This window comes from Triticum dicoccoides, chromosome 3B (genome assembly GCF_002162155.2).
Source record: "Triticum dicoccoides isolate Atlit2015 ecotype Zavitan chromosome 3B, WEW_v2.0, whole genome shotgun sequence".
Lineage (NCBI taxonomy): Eukaryota > Viridiplantae > Streptophyta > Magnoliopsida > Poales > Poaceae > Triticum > Triticum dicoccoides.
The window spans coordinates 574,315,731-574,335,990 of record NC_041385.1 but is presented as its reverse complement, the minus strand read 5'-3'; the positions used below and the strand labels follow the sequence as shown (position 1 = coordinate 574,335,990).

At 45.1% G+C, this 20,260-nt stretch overlaps 2 protein-coding genes across 2 annotated transcripts; one reads left to right on the top strand and one right to left on the bottom strand.

Moving 5' to 3' along the window:
- The first annotated feature begins 10,546 nt into the window (after nucleotides 1-10,546).
- Nucleotides 10,547-11,906, top strand: LOC119277167. Its single transcript, XM_037558411.1, has 2 exons — nucleotides 10,547-11,416; nucleotides 11,498-11,906. Exons 1-2 carry the CDS (start codon nucleotides 11,287-11,289, stop codon nucleotides 11,857-11,859), a joined length of 492 nt encoding a protein of 163 aa, XP_037414308.1. The 5' UTR covers nucleotides 10,547-11,286; the 3' UTR covers nucleotides 11,860-11,906.
- A 2,280-nt stretch (nucleotides 11,907-14,186) lies between these two features.
- Nucleotides 14,187-19,218, bottom strand: LOC119281577. Its single transcript, XM_037562067.1, has 8 exons — nucleotides 18,967-19,218; nucleotides 18,189-18,412; nucleotides 18,021-18,079; nucleotides 17,644-17,874; nucleotides 17,423-17,552; nucleotides 17,033-17,352; nucleotides 14,799-14,940; nucleotides 14,187-14,693 (listed from the first exon to the last, which is right to left on the bottom strand). The coding sequence occupies exons 1-8, from the start codon at nucleotides 19,040-19,042 to the stop codon at nucleotides 14,448-14,450; spliced, it is 1,428 nt and encodes a 475-aa protein (XP_037417964.1). The 5' UTR covers nucleotides 19,043-19,218; the 3' UTR covers nucleotides 14,187-14,447.
- Nucleotides 19,219-20,260: the final 1,042 nt, after the last annotated feature.

Genomic DNA, 20,260 nt, shown 5'->3' with positions numbered 1-20,260 from the left:
TGGCGGCGGTGAACTGGTCCCGCGGGGACACGTGGCGGCGGCGGGTTGGATGGCGGCGGCGGGCGGACGTTGTCCGGTCGGATCCGGACACGTCCGTCGGTGGCGGGGTTGATCTGTTTTTTTTTAACTAGGGTTTCGGACGGGGGAAGAAGAGATCCGAATGGAGGGGGTATAAATAGGCATAAGTGGAGCTAGGAGAGTCCAAATGAGGTGCGGTTTTTGCCCACACGATCGTGATCGAACGCTCTAGGACATGGAGCAGAGTTTGGTGGGTTTTGGGCCAAATTTGGAGGGGTGTTGGGCTGCAACACACATGAGGCCTTTTCGGTCCCTCGGTTAACCGTTGAAGTATCAAACGAAGTCCAAATGATACGAAACTTGACAGGCGGTCTACCGGTAGTAAACCAAGGCCGCTTGGCAAGTCTCGGTCCAATCCGGAAATGTCTAATCCCCACACACGAAAGAAAGCTAGAAATGGCCACCGGAGGAGAACGAAGCGCCGGAATGCAAAACGGACAACGGGGAAAATGCTCGAATGCATGAGATGAACATGTATGCAAATGCAATGCACGTGATGACATGATAAGAGATGCACGAAAAAGAAAAACAACACACGGAGACACAGACCCAAACCCGAGAAATAAATATAACTTAGCGCCGGAGACGGCAAGAGTTGGATACAAATATGGAAAGTATATCTGGGGCGTTACACTCTTTGTTGCATAAGATGCAAGTGCCAAATAATTTCTTTACTTTATCGCTATGCGATAGCAATAGTTGCAAGAGGAATAGTTGGCGAGACGACCATGTGACGACACATTGATATAGATCAAGATGATGAAGATCATGGTGTCGTGCCGGTAACGATAGAGATCATGACAGTACTTTGGAGATGGAGATCAAAGGCGCAAGATGATCATGGCCATATCATGTCACATATTTTGATTGCATATGATGTTTATCTGTTATACATCTTATTCTGTTTTGTTTGACGGTAGCATTATAAGATGATCTCTCACTAATTATCAAGAAGTGTTCTCCCTGAGTATGCACCGTTGCGAAAGTTCTTCGTGCTGAGACACCACGTGATGATCGGGTGTGATAGGCTCTACGTTCAAATACAACGGGTGCAAAACAGTTGCGCACGCGGAATACTCAGGTTAAACTTGACGAGCCTAGAATATACAGATATGGCCTCGGAACACGGAGACCGAAAGGTCGAGCGTGAATCATATAGTAGATATGATCAACATATTGATGTTCACCGTTGAAACTACTCCATCTCACGTGATGATCGGACATGGTGTAGTTGATATGGATCACGTAATCACTTAGAGGGTTAGAGGGATGTCTATCTAAGTGGGAGTTCTTAAGTAATATGATTAATTGAACTTTAATTTATCATGAACTTAGTCCTGGTAGTATTTTGCAAATTATGTTGTAGATCAATAGCTTGCGTTGTTGCTTTCATATGTTTATTTTTGATATGTTCCTAGAGAAAATTGTGTTGAAAAATGTTAGTAGCAATGATGCGGATTGGGTCCGTGATCTGAGGTTTATCCTCATTGCTGCACAGAAGAATTATGTCCTTAATGCACCGCTAGGTGACAAACCTATTGCAGGAGCAGATGCAGACGCTATGAACGTCTGGCTAGCTCAATATGATGACTACTTGATAGTTTAGTGCACCATGCTTAACGGCTTAGAATCGAGACTTCAAAAACGTTTTGAACGTCATGGACCATATGAGATGTTCCAGGAGTTGAAGTTAATATTTCAAGCAAATACCCGAGTTGAGAGATATGAAGTCTCCAACAAGTTCTATAGCTAAAAGATGGAGGAGAATCGCTCAACTAGTGAGCATGTGCTCAGATTGTCTGGGTACTACAATCGCTTGAATCAAGTGGGAGTTAATCTTCCAAATAAGATAGTGATTGGCAGAGTTCTCTAGTTACCATCACCAAGTTACTGGAACTTCGTGATGAACTATAATGCAAGGGATGACGAAAACAATTCCTGAGCTCTTCGTGATGTTGAAATCGACGAAGGTAGAAATCAAGAAAGAGCATCAAGTGTTGATGATTGACAAGACCACTAGTTTCAAGAAAAGGGCAAAGGGAAAGAAAGGGAAACTTCAAGTAGAATGGCAAACAAGTTGTCACTCCCGTGAAGAAGACCAAAGCTGGACCAAAGCCTGAAACTGAGTGCTTACACTGCAAAGGAAATGGTCACTGGAAACGGAAATACCCTGAATATTTGGTGGATAAGAAGCATGGCAAAGTGAACAAGGGTATATTTGATATACAGGTTATTGATGTGTACCTTACTAGTGTTTATAGTAGCCCCTGAGTATTTGATACTTGTTCGGTTGCTAAATATTAGTAACTCAAAACAGGAGTTACGGAATAAACAGAGACTAGTTGAGGGTGAAGTGACGATGTGTGTTGGAAATAGTTCCAAGATTGATATGATCATCATCACACTCTCCCTACACTTTCGAGATTTGTGTAGAACCTAAATAAATGTTATTTGGCGTTTGCGTTGAGCATGAATATGATTTGATCATGTTTATTGCAATACGGTTATTCATTTAAAATCAGAGAATAATTGTTGTTCTGTTTACATGAATAAAACCTTCAATGGACATACACCCAATGAAAATAGTTTGTTGGATCTCGATCGTAGTGATACACATATTCATAATATTGATGCCAAAAGATGCAAAGTTAATAATGATAGTGCAACTTATTTGTGGCACTGCCGTTTGGGTCATATCGGTGTAAAGCGCATGAAGAAACTCCATAAAGATGGATTTTTGGAATCACTTGGTTATGAATCATTTGATGCTAGCGAACCGTGCCTTTTGGGCAAGATGACTAAAACTCCGTTCTCCGGAACAATGGAACAAGCTACTGACTTATTGGAAATAATACATACCGATGTATGCAATCCAATGAGTGTTGATGCTCGTAGCAAGTATCGTTATTTTCTGACCTTCACAAAATGATTTGAGCAGATATGGGTATATCTACTTGATGAAACATAAGTTTGAAATAATTGAAAGGTTTAAAGAATTTCAAAGTGAAGTGGAAAATCATCATAACAAGAAAATAAAGTTTCTACGATCTGATCACGGAGACGAATATTTGAGTTACGAGTTTGGTCTTCAGTTAAAACAATGTGGAATAGTTTCACAGCTCACGCCACCTGGAACACCACAACGTTATGGTGTGTCCGAACGTCGTAACCACACTTTATTGGATATGGTGCGATCTATGATGTCTCTTATCGGTTTTACCACTATCGTTTTGGGTTGTGCATTAGAGACAGCTGCATTCACGTTTAAAAGGGCACCATCTAAATCCGTTGAGACAACACCGTATGAACTATGGTTTAGCAGTAAACCTAAGCTGTCGTTTCTTAAAGTTTGGAGTTGCGATGCTTATATGAAAAAAGTTTCAACCTGATAAGCTCAAACCCAAATCGGAGAAGTGCGTCTTCATAGAATACCCAAAGTTAATTATTGGGTACACCTTCTATCACAGATCCGAAGGCAAGTTATTCATTGCTAAGAATGGATCCTTTCTAGAGAAGGAGTTTCTCTCGAAAGAAGTGAGTGGGAGGAAAGTAGAACTTGATAAGGTAACTGTACCTGCTCTCTTATTGGAAAGTAGTTCATCACAGAAATCTGTTCCTATGACTACTACACCAATTAGTGAGGAAGTTAATGATGATGATCATGAAACTTCAGATTAAGTTACTACAGAACCTCGTAGGTCTTCCAGAGTAAGATCCGCACCAGAGTGGTACGGTAATCCTGTTCTGGAAGTTATGTTACTAGACCATGACGAATCTACGAACTATGAAGAAACGATGGTGAGCCCAGATTCCGCAAAATGGCTTGAGGCCATGAGATCTGAGATGAGATCCATGTATGAAAACAAAGTATGGACTTTGATTGACTTGCCCAATGATCGGCGAGACTTTGAGATAAAATGGATCTTCAAGAGGAAGACGGACGCTGATAGTGTTACTATCTACAAAGCTAGAATTGTCGCAAAAGGTTTTCGACAAGTTCAAGGTGTTGACTATGATGAGAGTTTTTCACTCGTATCTATGCTTAAGTCTGTCTGAATCATGTTAGCAATTGCCGCATTTTATGAAATCTGGCAAATGGATAAACAAAACTGCATTCCTTAATGGTTTTCTTAAAGAAGAGTTGTATATGATGCAACCAGAAGGTTTTGTCAATCCTAAAGGTGCTAACAAATTGTGCAAGCTCTAGCGATCCATCTATGGACTGGTGCAAGCATCTCAGAGTTGGAATATACGCTTTGATGAGTTGATCAAAGCATATGGTTTTATACAGACTTTTGAAGAAGCCTGTATTTACAAGAAAGTGAGTGGGAGCTCTGTAGCATTTCTAATATTATATGCGGATGACATATTGTTAATTGGAAATGATATGGAAATTCTGGATAGCATGAAAGGATACTTGAATAAGAGTTTTTCAAAGCAAGACATCGGTGAAGCTGCTTACACATTGAGCATCAAGATCTATATAGATAGATCAAGACGCTTGATAAGATTTTTCAATGAGTACATACCTTGATAAATTTTTGAAATAGTTCAAAATGGAACAGTCAAAGAAGGAGTTCTTGCATGTGATGCAAAGGTATGAAGTTGAGTAAGACTCAAGACCCGACCATGGCAGAAAATAGAAAGAGAATGAAAAATCATTTCCTATGCCTCAGTCATAGGTTCTATAAAGTACGCTATGCTGTGAACCAAACCTATTGTATACCTTGCTCTGAGTTTGACAAAGAAATACAATTTTGATCTAATAGTAGATCACTAGACAGCGGTCAAGAATATCCTTAGTAAGGACTAAGGAGATGTTTCTCGATTATGGAGGTGATAAAAGAGTTTGTTGTAAAAGTTACATCAGTGCAAACTTTTACACTGATCCAGATGACTCTAAATCTCAATCTGGGTACATATTGAAAGTGGGAGCAATTAAGCTAGAGTAGCTCCATGCAGAGCATTGAAGACATAGAATATTTGCAAAATACATACGGCTCTGAATGTGACAGACCCGTTGATTAAGCTTCTCTCACAAGCAAAACATGATCATACCTTAGTACTCTTTGGGTGTTAATCACATAGTGATGTGAACTAGATTATTGACTCTAGTAAATCCTTTGGGTGTTGATCACATGACGATGTGAACTATGGGTATTAATCACATACAGATATGAATATTAGTGTTAAATCACATGGCGATGTGAACTAGATTATTGACTCTAGTGCAAGTGGGAGACTGAAGGAAATATGCCCTAGAGGAAATAATAAAGTTATTATTTATTTCCTTATATCATGATAAATGTTTATTATTCATGCTAGAATTGTATTAACCTGAAACATAATACATGTGTGAATACATAGACAAACATAGTGTCACTAGTATGCCTCTACTTGACTAGCTCGTTGAATCAAAGATGGTTAAGTTTCCTAGCCATGGACAAAAGAGTTGTCATTTGATTAACGGGATCACATCATTAGGAGAATGATGTGATTGACATGACCCATTCCGTTAGCCTAGCACTTGATCGTTTACTATGTTGCTATTGCTTTCTTCATGACTTATACATGTTCCTGTAACTATGAGATTATGCAACTCCCGTTTACCGGAGGAACACTTTGGGTGCTACCAAACGTCACAACGTAACTGGGTGATTATAAAGGAGTACTATAGGTGTCTCCAAAGGTACATGTTGGATTGGTGTATTTCAAGATTACGTTTTGTCACTCCGATTGTCGGAGAGGTATCTCTGGGCCCTCTTGGTAATGCACATCACTATAAGCCTTGCAAGCAATGTGACTAATGAGTTAGTTGCGGGATGATGCATTATGTAACGAGTAAAGAGACTTGCCAGTAACGAGATTGAACTAGGTATTGGATACCGACGATCAAATCTCGGGCAAGTAACATACCGATGACAAAGGGAACAACATATGTTGTTATGCGGTTTGACCGATAAAGATCTTCATAGAATATGTAGGAGCCAATATGAACATCCAGGTTCCGCTATTGGTTATTGACCGAGAATAGTTCTAGGTCATGTCTACATTGTTCTCGAACCCGTAGGGTCCGCACGCTTAAGGTTTCGATGACAGTTATATTATGAGTTTATGAGTTTTGATGTACCGAAGGAGTTCGGAGTCCCGGATGAGATCGGGGACATGACGAGGAGTCTCGAAATGGCCGAGACGTAAAGATCGATATATTGGACGACTATATTCGGAGTTCGGAAAGGTTCCGAGTGATTCGGGTATTTTTCGGAGTACCGGAGAGTTACGGGAATTCGCCGGGGAGAAGTATTGGGCCTTATTGGGCCATACGGGAAAGAGAGAGGGGCTTCCTAGGGCAGGCCGTGCGCCTCCCTATGGCCTAGTCCAAATTGGACTAGGGGGAGGGGCCGCACCCCCTCCTTCCTTCCCTTCTCTCTTCCCTTTCCTTCTCTCCTACTCCTACTACATGGAAGGGCTCCTAGTTCTACTAGGAAAAGGGGAATCCTACTCCCGGTGGGAGTAGGACTCCCCTAGGGCGCGCCATAGAGAGGGCCGGCCCTCCCCCTCCTCCACTCCTTTATATACGGGGGCAGGGGCACCCTATAGACACACAAGTTGATCTACGGATCGTTCCTTAGCCATGTGCGGTGCCCCCCTCCACCATATTCCACCTCGGTCATATCGTCGCGGAGTTTAGGCGAAGCCCTGCACTGGTAGAGCATCATCATCGTCACCACGCCGTCGTGCTGACGGAACTCATCCCCGACGCTTTGCTGGATCGGAGCCCGGGGATCGTCATCGAGCTGAACGTGTGCTGAACTCAGAGGTGTCGTATGTTCGGTACTTGGATCGGTCGGATCATGAAGACGTACGATTACATCAACCGCGTTGTCATAACGCTTCCGCTTACGGTCTACGAGGGCACGTGGACAATACTCTCCCCTCTCGTTGCTATGCCATCACCATGATCTTGCGTGTGCGTAGGAAATTTTTGAAATTCTACGTTCCCCAACACTGATGCAAGCGGACGGCGTTTGCATGACATGGGATTGAGATGATCTAAAATGCAAAGTTGTTCGTTTGTACGAAACAAACTTTCTTGTTGACCACCTTTTGGATTGATGAAATTTTAGATTAACTCATAAATAATGGAATATATTTCTATGTGATTATATTTTTTTGGTTCATGCTCTCGTAATTCACTACAATGTGAGCACGCACGGAGAAATAATCAATGAATTTCGATAAGAGCATTCGAACCCTAAAGCCTGAAATTAGAATGTAATTTGTTATAAACTCTATGGTAGCAGAATTTATAAGGTATTATGTTCTGAACACCAACACACCATTTTTAATCGTTTTTTCTAGCCCTCTTAACATTGTTTGTGACACGAAACATTTTCTATGATACTACGAATCATCCAGGAAAATGTTCATGCCTAGTGACACCCAAAAGCATCGCACGATTACAGACTAGAATATTGCCAAATTTGGCTAGGGTGCCACCCCGCGAGGAAAACACCTCATGACGATGGATCGTCATAGAAAATGATTTCAGGCGACATTTCCTGTTTCGTCACTAAATTGATGAAATTTTGTAGCGTGGCCCAATCTTGACGAACCACTAGCTAGCGGTGTGGCAAACAGGGCATCCGCTTCTAGTGGGAGATTAAAGTGCCATTGGGATCTCCGGGATTTCCAAACAACCAACTATTTCGGTTTTGAATTCGGCCAAATGGCTAGAATGCCCACTTGAATTTAACCAGAAATTCAACCAAAACTTGATAGAAGTTTAAACCGTCCCAACTTAGGCACCAACAATAACCAAAACACTTTAGCTGTACGTAAGTTGTTTGCTTTTCAAATTTAAATAAGTCAACTTCTTGACCATTGATTCTTTCATTGATGTTAGGTGATTGTAAATGTATAGATAGATGTAAGTACTATACAATATGTGTGTAAACTATATTAGAGCGTGAAAATTATAGTATTATATGTTTATTTTTTGTATATTACAAAATGTGCAATTTCAAAGCAAATTAGTGTGGAAGTCTTTTTAACAAAATCATTTTTTTCTTCTTAAAAGGTAATACTAGTGTCACTAATTCATTAGAAAAATTCATTTTGGACATGGTTTTAGTTTTTACTAGCAAAAGAGCCCGTGCGTTGCAACGGGAGAGAAAACATAACACACACTCTTAACCCAACAACCATCACCCAAGACCACAATTGATCCATCTCCTTTATTTTTGCGAGGCATCATATTTGTGTTGCCGCTTATCCTCCTTCTCACCCTCGCCGGCGATGGCCTTGGTGTTCACACAAAATAAAAAAATATGTTTGAATATGTTTAATCCTAAGGCGTCTCTCTCTCCCTCTCTCCTCCCTCTCCCTCCCTCCCTCCCTCTCTCTCTCGCTTTCTCTCACTCTCGCGATAAGAAATTTGTTGTTTTCGCCTGCGTCATTTTTCAGAGGTATGCATGTGTAGTTATCGATATTTTCTTTTCCCTATATTGTTATACTTGGGTGTTTATTTGTAATCCGGGTCGCCGTCGGTACGAAAGGAAAATGGATCTTACACTATAAATTATAAGTTTACTCCCAAAACGATATTTTAAAAATATTTAACAGGTAAAATTAACATCATATTTAGATTCCACATATTATTCTAATAAAATTTCATATATAATATGTTAAAATCGAAGTTACGGTTTAAAAGATACGGATAATTTAGAAAATCATTTATTTGACTTAAATATATTCCAAAATAATATTTAAAAATACTTAACATGTGAAAATAATCTCATATTCATATTCTACATATTTTTCTAATCAAATTTCATATATAACATGTTCAAATCGGAGTTACGGTTTAAAAAATATGGATGATTTAAAGCAACATTGTTTGACTTAAATATGATCCGTGGATGAATTACCTAAAACATCAGGGGGGTTTCGAAAAATGTAAAATAATGGTTCGGGTGTGACTTAAATCCGAACCGCGGGTTGATTTCAACAAAACACAGGGAGTTTTGTGTAAAATATGTAAAAACGATTCGTTTTAACTTAAAACAGTACTGCGGGTTGAATTCTCTGAAATAGAGGGATTTTTCTAAAAAATGCCATGACGGACGAAAGAAACCCAATTTGCTTTACCTATATACTAGCACAAATGCCCGTGCGTTGCAACGGGAAATTTTTTTTATGTTTATTATCCTGTCATTCGTGTGTAACCATAGGGCTACAACGTTGATGCTAAAAAGCAAAAACAAAACATGATACTGTCTATATATGTATGTAACTACCAGATTATCGATCAAATATGTGCCACTTCCATAGATTTCATAAGGAATTGAGAAAAACATCATCGGATTTGGATCAAAATCAACTACCTTTGTTTCCCAAGAAAAAAACTTCCTTCAAAATGCAGAATTACCTCTGCGCATGATGATCAAGCAAATCTTTTTATAAACTTATGCATTACTAAATCACTAAAATTACTCACCAACATGCACCATGTAGTCTCCAAGTAGAAAATGCACGATGTAATCTCCAAGTAGCAAATGAATACACTAACTTGCTTATAATAAGTTCGTCGGCCACCCCAACAATTTCTTTGTTGCTGATTTCAAACCGGGGTCCTACTGTGTCTTGCATATTTTAGAATTGGCTGGATCTGAGGATGGCTAGGGGTCGGCTCGGCAAGTCGAATGCGATTTCTATGGGTAGAGGTTGTGGATCCCTTCTCGGCGTGCCTTGTGAAACTACATTAATCTCTTAACACATACACCTTCGAGCCATCTCAAGCTTTGTTATCTGTCTCTTGATGAACGAACTGAACTGACATAGTACATTCATTGTTAAGCTCTGCGTGCATATTATGTTTCTGGTTTAGTGAAAATTATATCTGTAGAACATCCAAGTTGTATAGGCCGGTTAGTCGATGGCACAGTGGTACAACCTGATCTGCATGATGAATCGACGGAGACTACTTAATTCCAGCATCCCAGGAAAAACATGCACTGACAGAGGGCTTGAGCATGAGCAGCACTGGCACCTGAGGATCCCATATATTACATTCATTAAATTCGTCTACAGTATCGTGTAACAGCATACATTGTTGCTGACCCGCGAGCAACAGTAAATCGTCAACCGCCGACATCACCCAACCAAAAGATTAATTAATTTCCGCCCGATATACGAATGCATTACTGTACCGACCTAGCAGCGTGAATAGAGCATGCGTACTGTACTCTGAAAGCATTTTTTGTGCGAAAACAACAGAAGATCGGTCAATGTTCCGAGCCAAACACGGTGTTTTTTCCCCAGATTCCGAACTGATCGTTCGTGCGCAGGAGGAGAAAGGTATGCTGCACTGTAGCCTCCGATCTTAAAAATAATAATCCTTTTCTTGCCCCCAGCCCCACCATGACCACCTACTTTTGAAGTCTCTCGAGCCTTCTCATCAGATCACCGCCCACCACCTGCTTTTCTCCCCCTCCTCCGATCCACGTTGGGGCACTGTGTGGATAACTGTATATACTACTCCACCTCGGCGACTTTGCTACTGCCGGCCCGGCCATCTCCATCCACCGTCTGCTCAGCTCCAATCCGCTCCAGCAGGCCGCCTCGCCGCCACTGCATCTCTCTCTCTCTCTCTCTCTCTCTCTCTCTCTCTCTCTCTCTGAGCTCGGAGGGCATCCTTGGTGTTCTTAGCGGGGATGGAAGCGGCCTTGCTGGTTCTGGATGGACTGCAAAATCTCCCACCTCTTCTGCTTATTTGGTGTGCTTATCCGAAATCATCTCCACTTAAACTCGTGTTGTTGATATTTTTTTTCTTGGATTCAGTCTGGGTCACTTCGACGCAAATCATCTATTTTCCCTTTACTGCTAATAAGGAGGCCACTCCCTTTTGATCGAACCGCTGCCTCATGGCACTGCCTTTAGAAAAGAGAAAAAATACCCCTGCATTTGACTAATTTGTTTGCTCTTTCTTCAATTCATCGGGCCTTTTTCCTCCGCTGCCAATTTATTTGTGGGATTAGTCTGCGCAGACGTGAATCCAACTTCTTCAGGTTCTTGCTAGCCACTATTTGATTTCCTTTTGGGAAGAAAAGAAGTTCTTGGCTAAGTAAGATCCAGCTCCGTTGCGTTTCAATCCGACTTTTTGAATCCCCACTTCACTCAAGTTTTTGTGTTCATTCGTTGGTGACCATGGAGTCAACTTGTGAAGCTGACAAGTTCAACCAGCAATGCTCGGCTGAATCTTCGCACTTGTTTATTGTTTTAACAAGAGACGAGCGTCTCGCCTCATCCCATCTTGGCCGGAGCAACCAGCAACACAGTGCACTCCTGTGCCTCCCCTCGTTTCTCTCCTTCCTCCTAGTTTTCTTTCTCTCACTCATCCTCCCTCGTTTTTTTTCAGGAGCACGCCGGAGCAGCCATGGCGCCGCCTCAGAGAAACCCGGCGCCTTGCAAGGTCCCGCCGCCACTCACCTGGATTCGGCCGCCATCGCTCGCCCATCGGTCGCCGCCCTCTGCAGGAGAGCCGCATACCGGCCCGCAGGCTCGTTGAGTCGCTCCGATCCGGATCGATTGGGAGATGCCGATGGGTTGACCCAGCCCGCCGACTCTCCACTTTTCTCCTCCTTCATTTCAGAGCGCTCCTCCCGCCTAGCTGCGCCGCCCAGCGCCGCCTCCCCGTCATGGCTGCCCCCTGCAATAAGGATTGAATACTCGAAAATACAGGGTCTTTTTTGTAAGAACGAATCGTTTTTTTCAGATTAACCCCCTTAAAAAGGATTGCGGGTTGAATAAAAAAACCTCAAGGGCTTTTATGCAAAATATGCAATGACGGACGACAGAAATCCAATTTTCTTTATTATTAAATTAAAAAATTAAAAATAAGGTAAAGATAAAGATAAAGATAAAGATATATATATATATATAAAGATTTTAGCACTCTGGGTCTGGGGCGGCCGGTTTGTCGTCGTCTCGTGACGGCAGCAGCGTCGTGGTCAATGTGCGCGGCGAGGGCAGGTGTCCTTCTATGGCTTGCGTGCTTCATCAGGCGGCTCAAGGCCATGCACGAGCTGCGGGCGACGGCAATCTGGTCGTCAGGGTGGAGCCCACGGTACGTGCGCTGGAAAAAACAATTCGACTTGAATTCTTTCGAATTACTCCCTCCATTCCAAAATATAGTGCACCCGCGCTTCCCGAGGTTCAACTTTGACCGTAAATTTAACCAACAAGACCAACTGCGGCGGAAGAAAAAATTATATAATTGAAAACTTCTTTCGAATACGAATTCACTGATATAATTTTTGCTCCCGCCGCAATCGGTCTTGGTAGTTAAATTTACGGTTAAAGTTGAAGCACGTAGATAGAGGAAGCACTACATTGTGGAATGAAGGGAGTATCAATTGCTATGTACTATCGGTGCCTCAGTACGGCCAACGACATTCACGAGTGCCCGAATAAGTCAAACGGAGTACTGTATAATATAGTCGCAAGTTGACTGCTGCTTCAGTCAGAATAGTCAACATGGTTTGATTCAGTATCATGCGAAATTCAATTATACTACTACTATTAGTACTTGCTAAACTCCGTTCATGTCGTGCGCGTAGGTATCTTCGTTTGAGGTGGACATGCGAATAACAAATGCCTTGGTGAAGCTCGAGGAAATCAAATCCGGTTGCTTGCAGGGTCCAGCGAAGCGAGACGTAAATGGAAATTTAGCTCATACAGTACTATTCACGTGTCACCAGAGTATTTACGACGACTGAAACCAACTCTTTACGTGAAATGCTGGCTTCCGAAAAGAATCACAACCATCTCTCTCTTATGGATGGTAAAGTCATGGGGCCGCGGCTGTGCTCACTAGGTTCAGAGGGTGCTTGGATACGTTTTAGGGCCTGCTTGGATCCAAGGGACTATTTTTAGTCTGACTAAAAATAGTCTCTTTTAGAGGCTAAAGTTCCAAGCACCCCTGACTAAAGAGAGGCTAGAACTAGTCTTGGGCTAAAACTTTTTAGTCACATGAAACCTACTAAAATATGTATTAGTCCTCTCTCTCCTCATTTAATTCATCTCCTTTAACACATGCGAGTTCTGGATTGGATGGTTTGGAGGATAATAAATGCTCAATAACTTCATTTTAGTCTCTTTAGTATTTGGATCCAAGCATGGGTGAGGCTAGCAAGTTTTAGTCCCACTACTTTTAGTCATGGGACTAAAACGTATCCAAGCACCCTCTTAGTCCCATGACTAAAAGTAGTGGGCTAAAATTTGCTAGACTCACTCATGCTTGGATCCAAATACTAAAGAGACTAAAATGAAGTTATTGAGCATTTATTATCCTCCAAACCATCCAATCCAGAACTCGCATGTGCTAAAGGAGATGAATTAAATGAGGAGAGAGAGGGCTAATACATATTTTAGTAGGTTTCATGTGACTAAAAAGTTTTAGCCTCAAGACTAGTTCTAGCCTCTCTTTAGTCAGGGGTGCTTGGAACTTTAGCCTCTAAAAGAGACTATTTTTAGTCAGACTAAAAATAGTCCCTCGGATCCAAGCAGGCCCTCAAATCCTGGTACCCATTCTCGGACTTAGTGAGATTCTCAGATTTATTCCGGCCGATGTCATTCTAGCATGTGATTAGGAGACGCGCTTTGTGATGGTGTGCTTGTGTCATGTGTAGTATTGTGTGTGGTGTGCGAGTTATTTGAAATCGCAAAAAAAGGGATGTGAATGGTTCTTTCTCGAAAATGAATCATTTCAATATGGAGTGGTTCTTTTGGAGGGTCTTTTCTTTCTCGTGTCGCCGTTTGGTGGTTTGTATCGGTCGATTTTTTTTTAACCGGGCATAGCCCCTTTCCATTGACGAAAATACAACACCAATCTAGAGGTATTGGTCAATTGGTTTGTATCGGTTGATTGTACTCTATCCCTATAGTATAACACATGCAAGTCTCCTGCATGGTGTGAATTCTTTTTAGAAACATTTCATGTCAACATTTGTAGACGTGCCCAAATATTCACACGGAACGTTTTCTTGAAATTGAATTAGCCCTGATGAAAGTAACCAACATGCATGCATGTTGCGCATTTGATCCATCTCTTATTCCATAATAATTTGCCTCACAAGGGCCGGTATTAACCAACCTAATTACAAGTTTACAACTAGTTCACAAAGTTTACCAAAACAAAACTCTCGGACAAAATTATATATGATGACCAAACGGTACGTACGGAATGGCTGCGTGCATTGTATTGATTGGATGGAGTGCAGAGACCAGAACCCAGTCCCCAGAAATCTATCCTCCTATTCGAAAACTGAAAATAAAGAACTGCGGCCAGCAGAGCGCGTGGCTATGTCCTACGGGGACGGGAAGCAGGCCTCGCTCTCGAGGATCGCCGCCTTGAGCTCCCGCTGTATGGAAGCCCTCTCCGGCGACGCCAGCAGGTCCTCCCAGACCGACCCGGCGCCGCCCGTGGGGTGCCGGTTCTGGTACAGCTCGTGCACGCAGTTGGCCTCCTCGTTGATCCTGCTCACCCTGTCCAGCAGCTCGATCTCCTCCACGTCCACCAGCAGCCTGCTGCCCCCGTCCTTCCAACCTATCAGCTGTTACATCCATGGATCCACGCATCACAACACGGAGAACACGTCCGTCGATCAGTTGATCCACTGAACCTGACGATCAATGCAGAAGGAACAAATTACAGATACCTTTGCGCCGCCGATGGCGTTGGTGCTGTAGAGCCTGGCGTTGTCGACGAGCTCGCAGTACCTCCGGAAGGCGGAGGCGAACCGCTTGTGGGACCTGAGCTGCGAGGTCACCCGCACGGCCCTCCCGCATATGATGGCTCGCCTGCGTGCATGTACATCACCGCCGATTTTGGCCGCCGTACAAACGAATCGTGTCATTGTGCATGGGTACTTAGATACTCTAGCCAACGGCGCCTAGCCGATCTCTTAAACCGAATAATGAAGCATTTTAAAAAAAAAGTACCGCGGCCTCTGCATCTGACGATGCAATGCAACTATTTTATTAATTATTCACAAAGCCCTTACAAAAGTAAACATCACTAAGCCTAAAGCCATCATCTTGACAACACCTGTTGCTACTCTTATCCCCGTGATGAAGGGGTGCCGAATGTCCGATCCTAATACCAAACAGACATCGCACCAACACCTAACATCTAATGTCGGATGCCCCATCCAAGCCATATACTTGGATTGGGTTACACACCGGTCCGACGCACTTTCAATGGGCACCACATGTGCACGCTGCAATAGCTGTCACCTCCTTCATCCACCGATCCATCCTCAGATCAGATACTGACGCATCGACCTTGCCAGACCTCTTTGCCATCGACGTCATCACGACGCCAGAGAGCGTCGTCCTCCTGCACGAGTCCATCGCCACCCATCGAACGCCGAGTCTTCACTGCGCCACGCCGCTGAGATCCGCCGCCATCGATGTGTAGGATGAAGCACCACTCGACCACCTACCAATGCCCAACCACCAAGCTGTCCACATGTCCGTCCAGCCGATGAATGTCTCCAAAGATGATGCCCTCATGGGGGTGACGACGAAGATGTCGCCATCATCTGATCCAGGAGACCTCTCAACGCCTCCAACGAGGGCTACGACGCCCACGGGCGCCGCCGTTAATGGTAGCCTCCTCCAGATCTGAGGTTTCCCTCGAAAACAATGGAGCAGGGACGCCCCCACGATCGCCTCCAATGAGGAAACCGACACCCGCAGGCGCCACCGACGATGGTGGCATCCTCACCCGCTTCAGCAGCTAGGCCACCATCTCCTCCTTCACTAGATCCGTCGCCGGGAAGCCACCGCTAGGCAACATCCACCGACCAGATCTCTTTGGACCGAGATGAAGACATCCAAAGGTAGAGGAGGTCTCATCGCTGCGTGACCGACACCGTGGCCACACACACGTCATCCCGAGGCGACCACTCAAGATCCACCATCACAACCACACCTTCAAGCCACGACAGAGGGACGCCCCGCCGCCACCATCATCCCCCCGCACGGGCTTCGCCCAGCCGTGATCCGGCGACGGCGGGAGGGGAGGCGGGCGAGAGGCGGAGGGGATCAGGAGGGAGGTGGACGGGATTTGGAGGGAAGGTGGACGGGAGACGGAGGGGATCGGGAGGAAGGTGGACGGGGTCTGGAGGTGGAGGTGGACGGGAGGCGGATGAGAGGCGGAGGGAATCGGGAGAGAGGTACACAGGATCTAGAGGGGAGGTGGACGGGAGACGGAGGGGATCGGGAGGGAAGTGGACTGTTGAACTCTCTTACAAGTGCAAAAGAGATGGGGTGAATGCTTGTCTATCTGGTTGTTCATTGGATTCGTTACAACTTGTGGCTCATTGTTTGCTCAAAATTATGGGTAAGATGAATGCATGTTTTTGTATTGAAAACAAGATTACATCGACCTATTGGTAGCGAGAAATTTGATAGATGTTTGTGCACTCCTTGCTAGAGTAGAGACTAGAGATGAGACCGACGCAATGTCAAATTCGTCGGAACCGAGGAAGAAAGAAGTGTGCAAACTTGGAAAGCCAATTGAGAGGATCAGCTGAAGGCATAGAGAAAATTTAATTCAACTAGTGGGAGCAGTCATAAAAGTTGGATTTCTGCTAAAATGTCTAATTATGGTTTTTGTTTTTTAGTTCAATTCTCTTAGCGAAAAATCGATGAATATGTACTCCGGTATATTAGAATATCGTCTAATGAAATAAAGAAGCTCCCGCAAAAAAAAAAAGCAATGAAGTTTGTTCAGTGATCGAAAATAAAATGCATTTGATCACTAAATTTAGAAGATCGGCTGGATCCGTCAAAAAATAGTGTGAAGTAAAACCACTCAAATAGTTTTGCTTGGCCGATACTTCTTTATTATTAAAAGGATCGGGTAGAGTTGCTCTTAGCTAGTTACCTGATCCCTCTGATGACGGCGAGGTAGGCGTCGCAGATGACGCCGACGAGCTCGATGCGGTAGGGCTTCATTCTGCAGTTGGGCCCGACGCCCTCCTCTTCCTCCACGACCTCCCAGTACTGCTCGGTGGTCGTCCCGTCGGCGGCCACCTTGTACCCGACCCCCATGCGGTACCGCTGCTGGTGCACGTCCCGCGCCATCGCCACGGTCTGCAGCACGAACGGCTCCCACGACAGCGTGCCGTCCATGATCACGTCCCGTCCCTCGTTCAGCGCCGTCACCAGCACCGACGCCGCCGCGTCCGTCGACGACTGGTGCACCTGCGTTATGCATGCACGCATTTGTACTGCTGCAACGCGCAAGAAAACTAGTACTCCATTGATTGATTACCAGCTCGGCGGTCTGCAGCATGTCGTTGTGGTAGCCGCGGGAGTTGATGGCCTGGTAGATGACGTCCGACTCCTTGAACGCGTCGGCCTCCACCACGACCGCGTTCGCCGCCGCGCCAGACCAGAACATCCTGCAAGTACGCATTAATTCGCATTGATTCGATCGGGCACACACGGTGCTCACTGCATGCTCTTGCCGGCGACTCGATCGACGAGACTCACTCCTTCATGATTTCTTTGATCACGGTGCTCTTGCCGGCGCCCATGCCGCCGCCCATCAGGAGCAGCACCGGGCTGCGGTCGCCTTGCGCCGCCGGGACCATCACCTCCGCGGGGGGGTAGCGCGGCTGGTTGTCGTGGCAGCTTATCCCGACCACCTTGAGCTCCTCCATCAGAGTCGAGAAGAGCCTCGTCACCTTCAGCTCTCTCGTCACCCTCTCGAACCTCATCTTCCTGGACGTACGTTGCCCAATCATCAAGAACCGAAAACCAGATTCCATCGAGAATCTATACGACTAACTTGTTCTCTTGCGTATTTTGTGCCGGCCGGATCAGTCAATCATTACATGTATATGAAAAGTAGACAGTTGATTAATTACCTAGTGGCCTCAAACACCAAGCTCCTGAGCTTGCGTTTAGGTTGCTCTGCTGTCAGAACCTAATTAAGCAAGTGATACAGAGAAACATATTTTTACGAACAAGAGGTCAGTAGGTCAGTGTGCAAAATTTCTCCTCTCGTTTAATCCGATCCCTTTGCCGTATACTACCTGCGTGATCACGTGGGTTGCACACTTCCAGTGGAAGGAGAAGTAGCCGAGTATGCATCTGTCCAGCTCCTCGATCAGCTTCACGAGCAGGGCGTCCGGGTCCATGTTGTTGTGGAAGAAGGCGAGCAGATTCTGCTCGTAGCCCTCGCTCTTCTTCAGGTACTCGTAGGCCATTGTACAAAGGTGGGGGCACTGGTTCGGATCCTCGATCCCGATTTGATTAGCTGAAAAACAGATTCAGATAAGTGCTGATGAATGGAACATTGCTTATGTTACTCGGAATCGATGAACAGTACATGCGGCAACGGTCAGCATAAAACAATGATGCAGGGGAAACATGTTCAGCGAAAACAGTAAAGATTTAGCATTGAAATACATCTATGAAAACTTATGAGTCGGCTAAAAAAAACGAAAACTTACGAGGAAAATAAGTCGATTAGCAACAAAAAAAAGATCAGTGTAACCCACAGAGAAAATGCTGAAATGCAAGATTCGTCATTCGTGTATCAAATGAAATCCGAGGTATGATCAATTTCTCGTGATCGAATAGGCCCTGTTTGTCTCCTGGTCGTGCAAATGCAGAGACCTGACCTGATCCGCCATGAAATCAGAACACACATGTAATTCAATTCATTCTGCAGAGTTGTCCATTCATTCAAAGCCTAAATTACTTCTAGCCTCAAGGAAGCGAGCGACGAATGGGCTCGGTTTCGACAACGCAAGCTACATTAACCACGGGCGAAGAAGAAAAAATATGACGTATGGCTGTGAATCATACCGACGTAATGCGAGAACATCTCGACGTCGCGGTGAGCCACCAACCGAGGCACCGCCGCCGCGACGTTATCCTTCATCTTCTACCCCGTCCGCGCCGGCTCCTCAGGCGGCCGCGGCGATCGAAGAGGACAATAACAATGCAGAGCACCTGCCCATGTCTATCGCCAAGAACTGCACCGCGTCGAACTCGATGGAGAGAGCTGGGGGAGATGAGATGAGATCCAAGGTGTGCGGAGGTGGAGACCAACGCATGCATGCGCCGGGCAGGGCAGGGCAGGGCAGGGCAGGGCGTGGAGGTAATAAGAGCGAAGGGTGGTCCCTGTTCAACGTCGTATCATCAAAAGTCCCTACATGCCACACCATGCTATTTCTTCTAGGATTTACTAGAAATTCCGCATTTGAGACTGAATCACAGCCGACCTTAGAGCATCTCTAGCAGACCACTTAAATCGTCCCGACCCGCAAAATAACCGTTCGTTCACGGTTTTTTGGTGAAAAAGTGTCTCGAATAGAAACCTTAAAAGCGTCCGACCCGTAAATTTTTTTGAAGGGCGCGGTAAAATCGCCCTCCGACCCGCCAAAACACAGCCCCCCCTCCCCGCCCCACCCCGCCGGTGCCCTGTATCCCGCGAAAGCGGTTGGCGGGAGGGACATTTCAGCGTGCGCGCTCCCCACATCCCCTCGCGCAGCCGCCTGCCATTCCTGCGAGTGGAATCGCGCCGCCCGCCCCGGATCCGACGAGCCGAGCCATTGCGACGTCGCCGTCGCCCCGGATCGACCGCCTCGAGCCGCCGCCCGCCCCGGATTCACCGAGCCGCCACCGATCGCCGCCGCCCCTGTGAGCCTCTTTCCTTCCCCTTGTAGCTCGGTCGCAGAAATTCCATTGATGCGAGCGTTGATGTAGTTTTTATTGTAGATGGATTTGAGCCCGTGCGAGCAATTTTTGCTCGAGGATTCGTCCTCGTCCGATGACTCGGACGTGGAATCGATGCTCGAGCGCCATCGTCGGCAGATGGTCGTGGTGGTCCTAGCCGTGAAGGAGGTGGAGGATCGAAACCGCAAGAGACTACTTCGCGAACAATCCAACCTATCTGTCGCACCTCTTATGGAGAAGGTATCGAATGCGCCGATCACCCTTCGTAAAAATTGTGCAAGCTTGCGAGGCCAATTGCTGGTTTTTTACTCAAAGGAGAAACACCGCGGGCTTGTTGGGTTTTCAAGCCTATCAAAAAATCTCCGCAGCCATGCGTGTGATTGCATATGGTATTCTGGCTGACTATGGCAACGAGTATCTT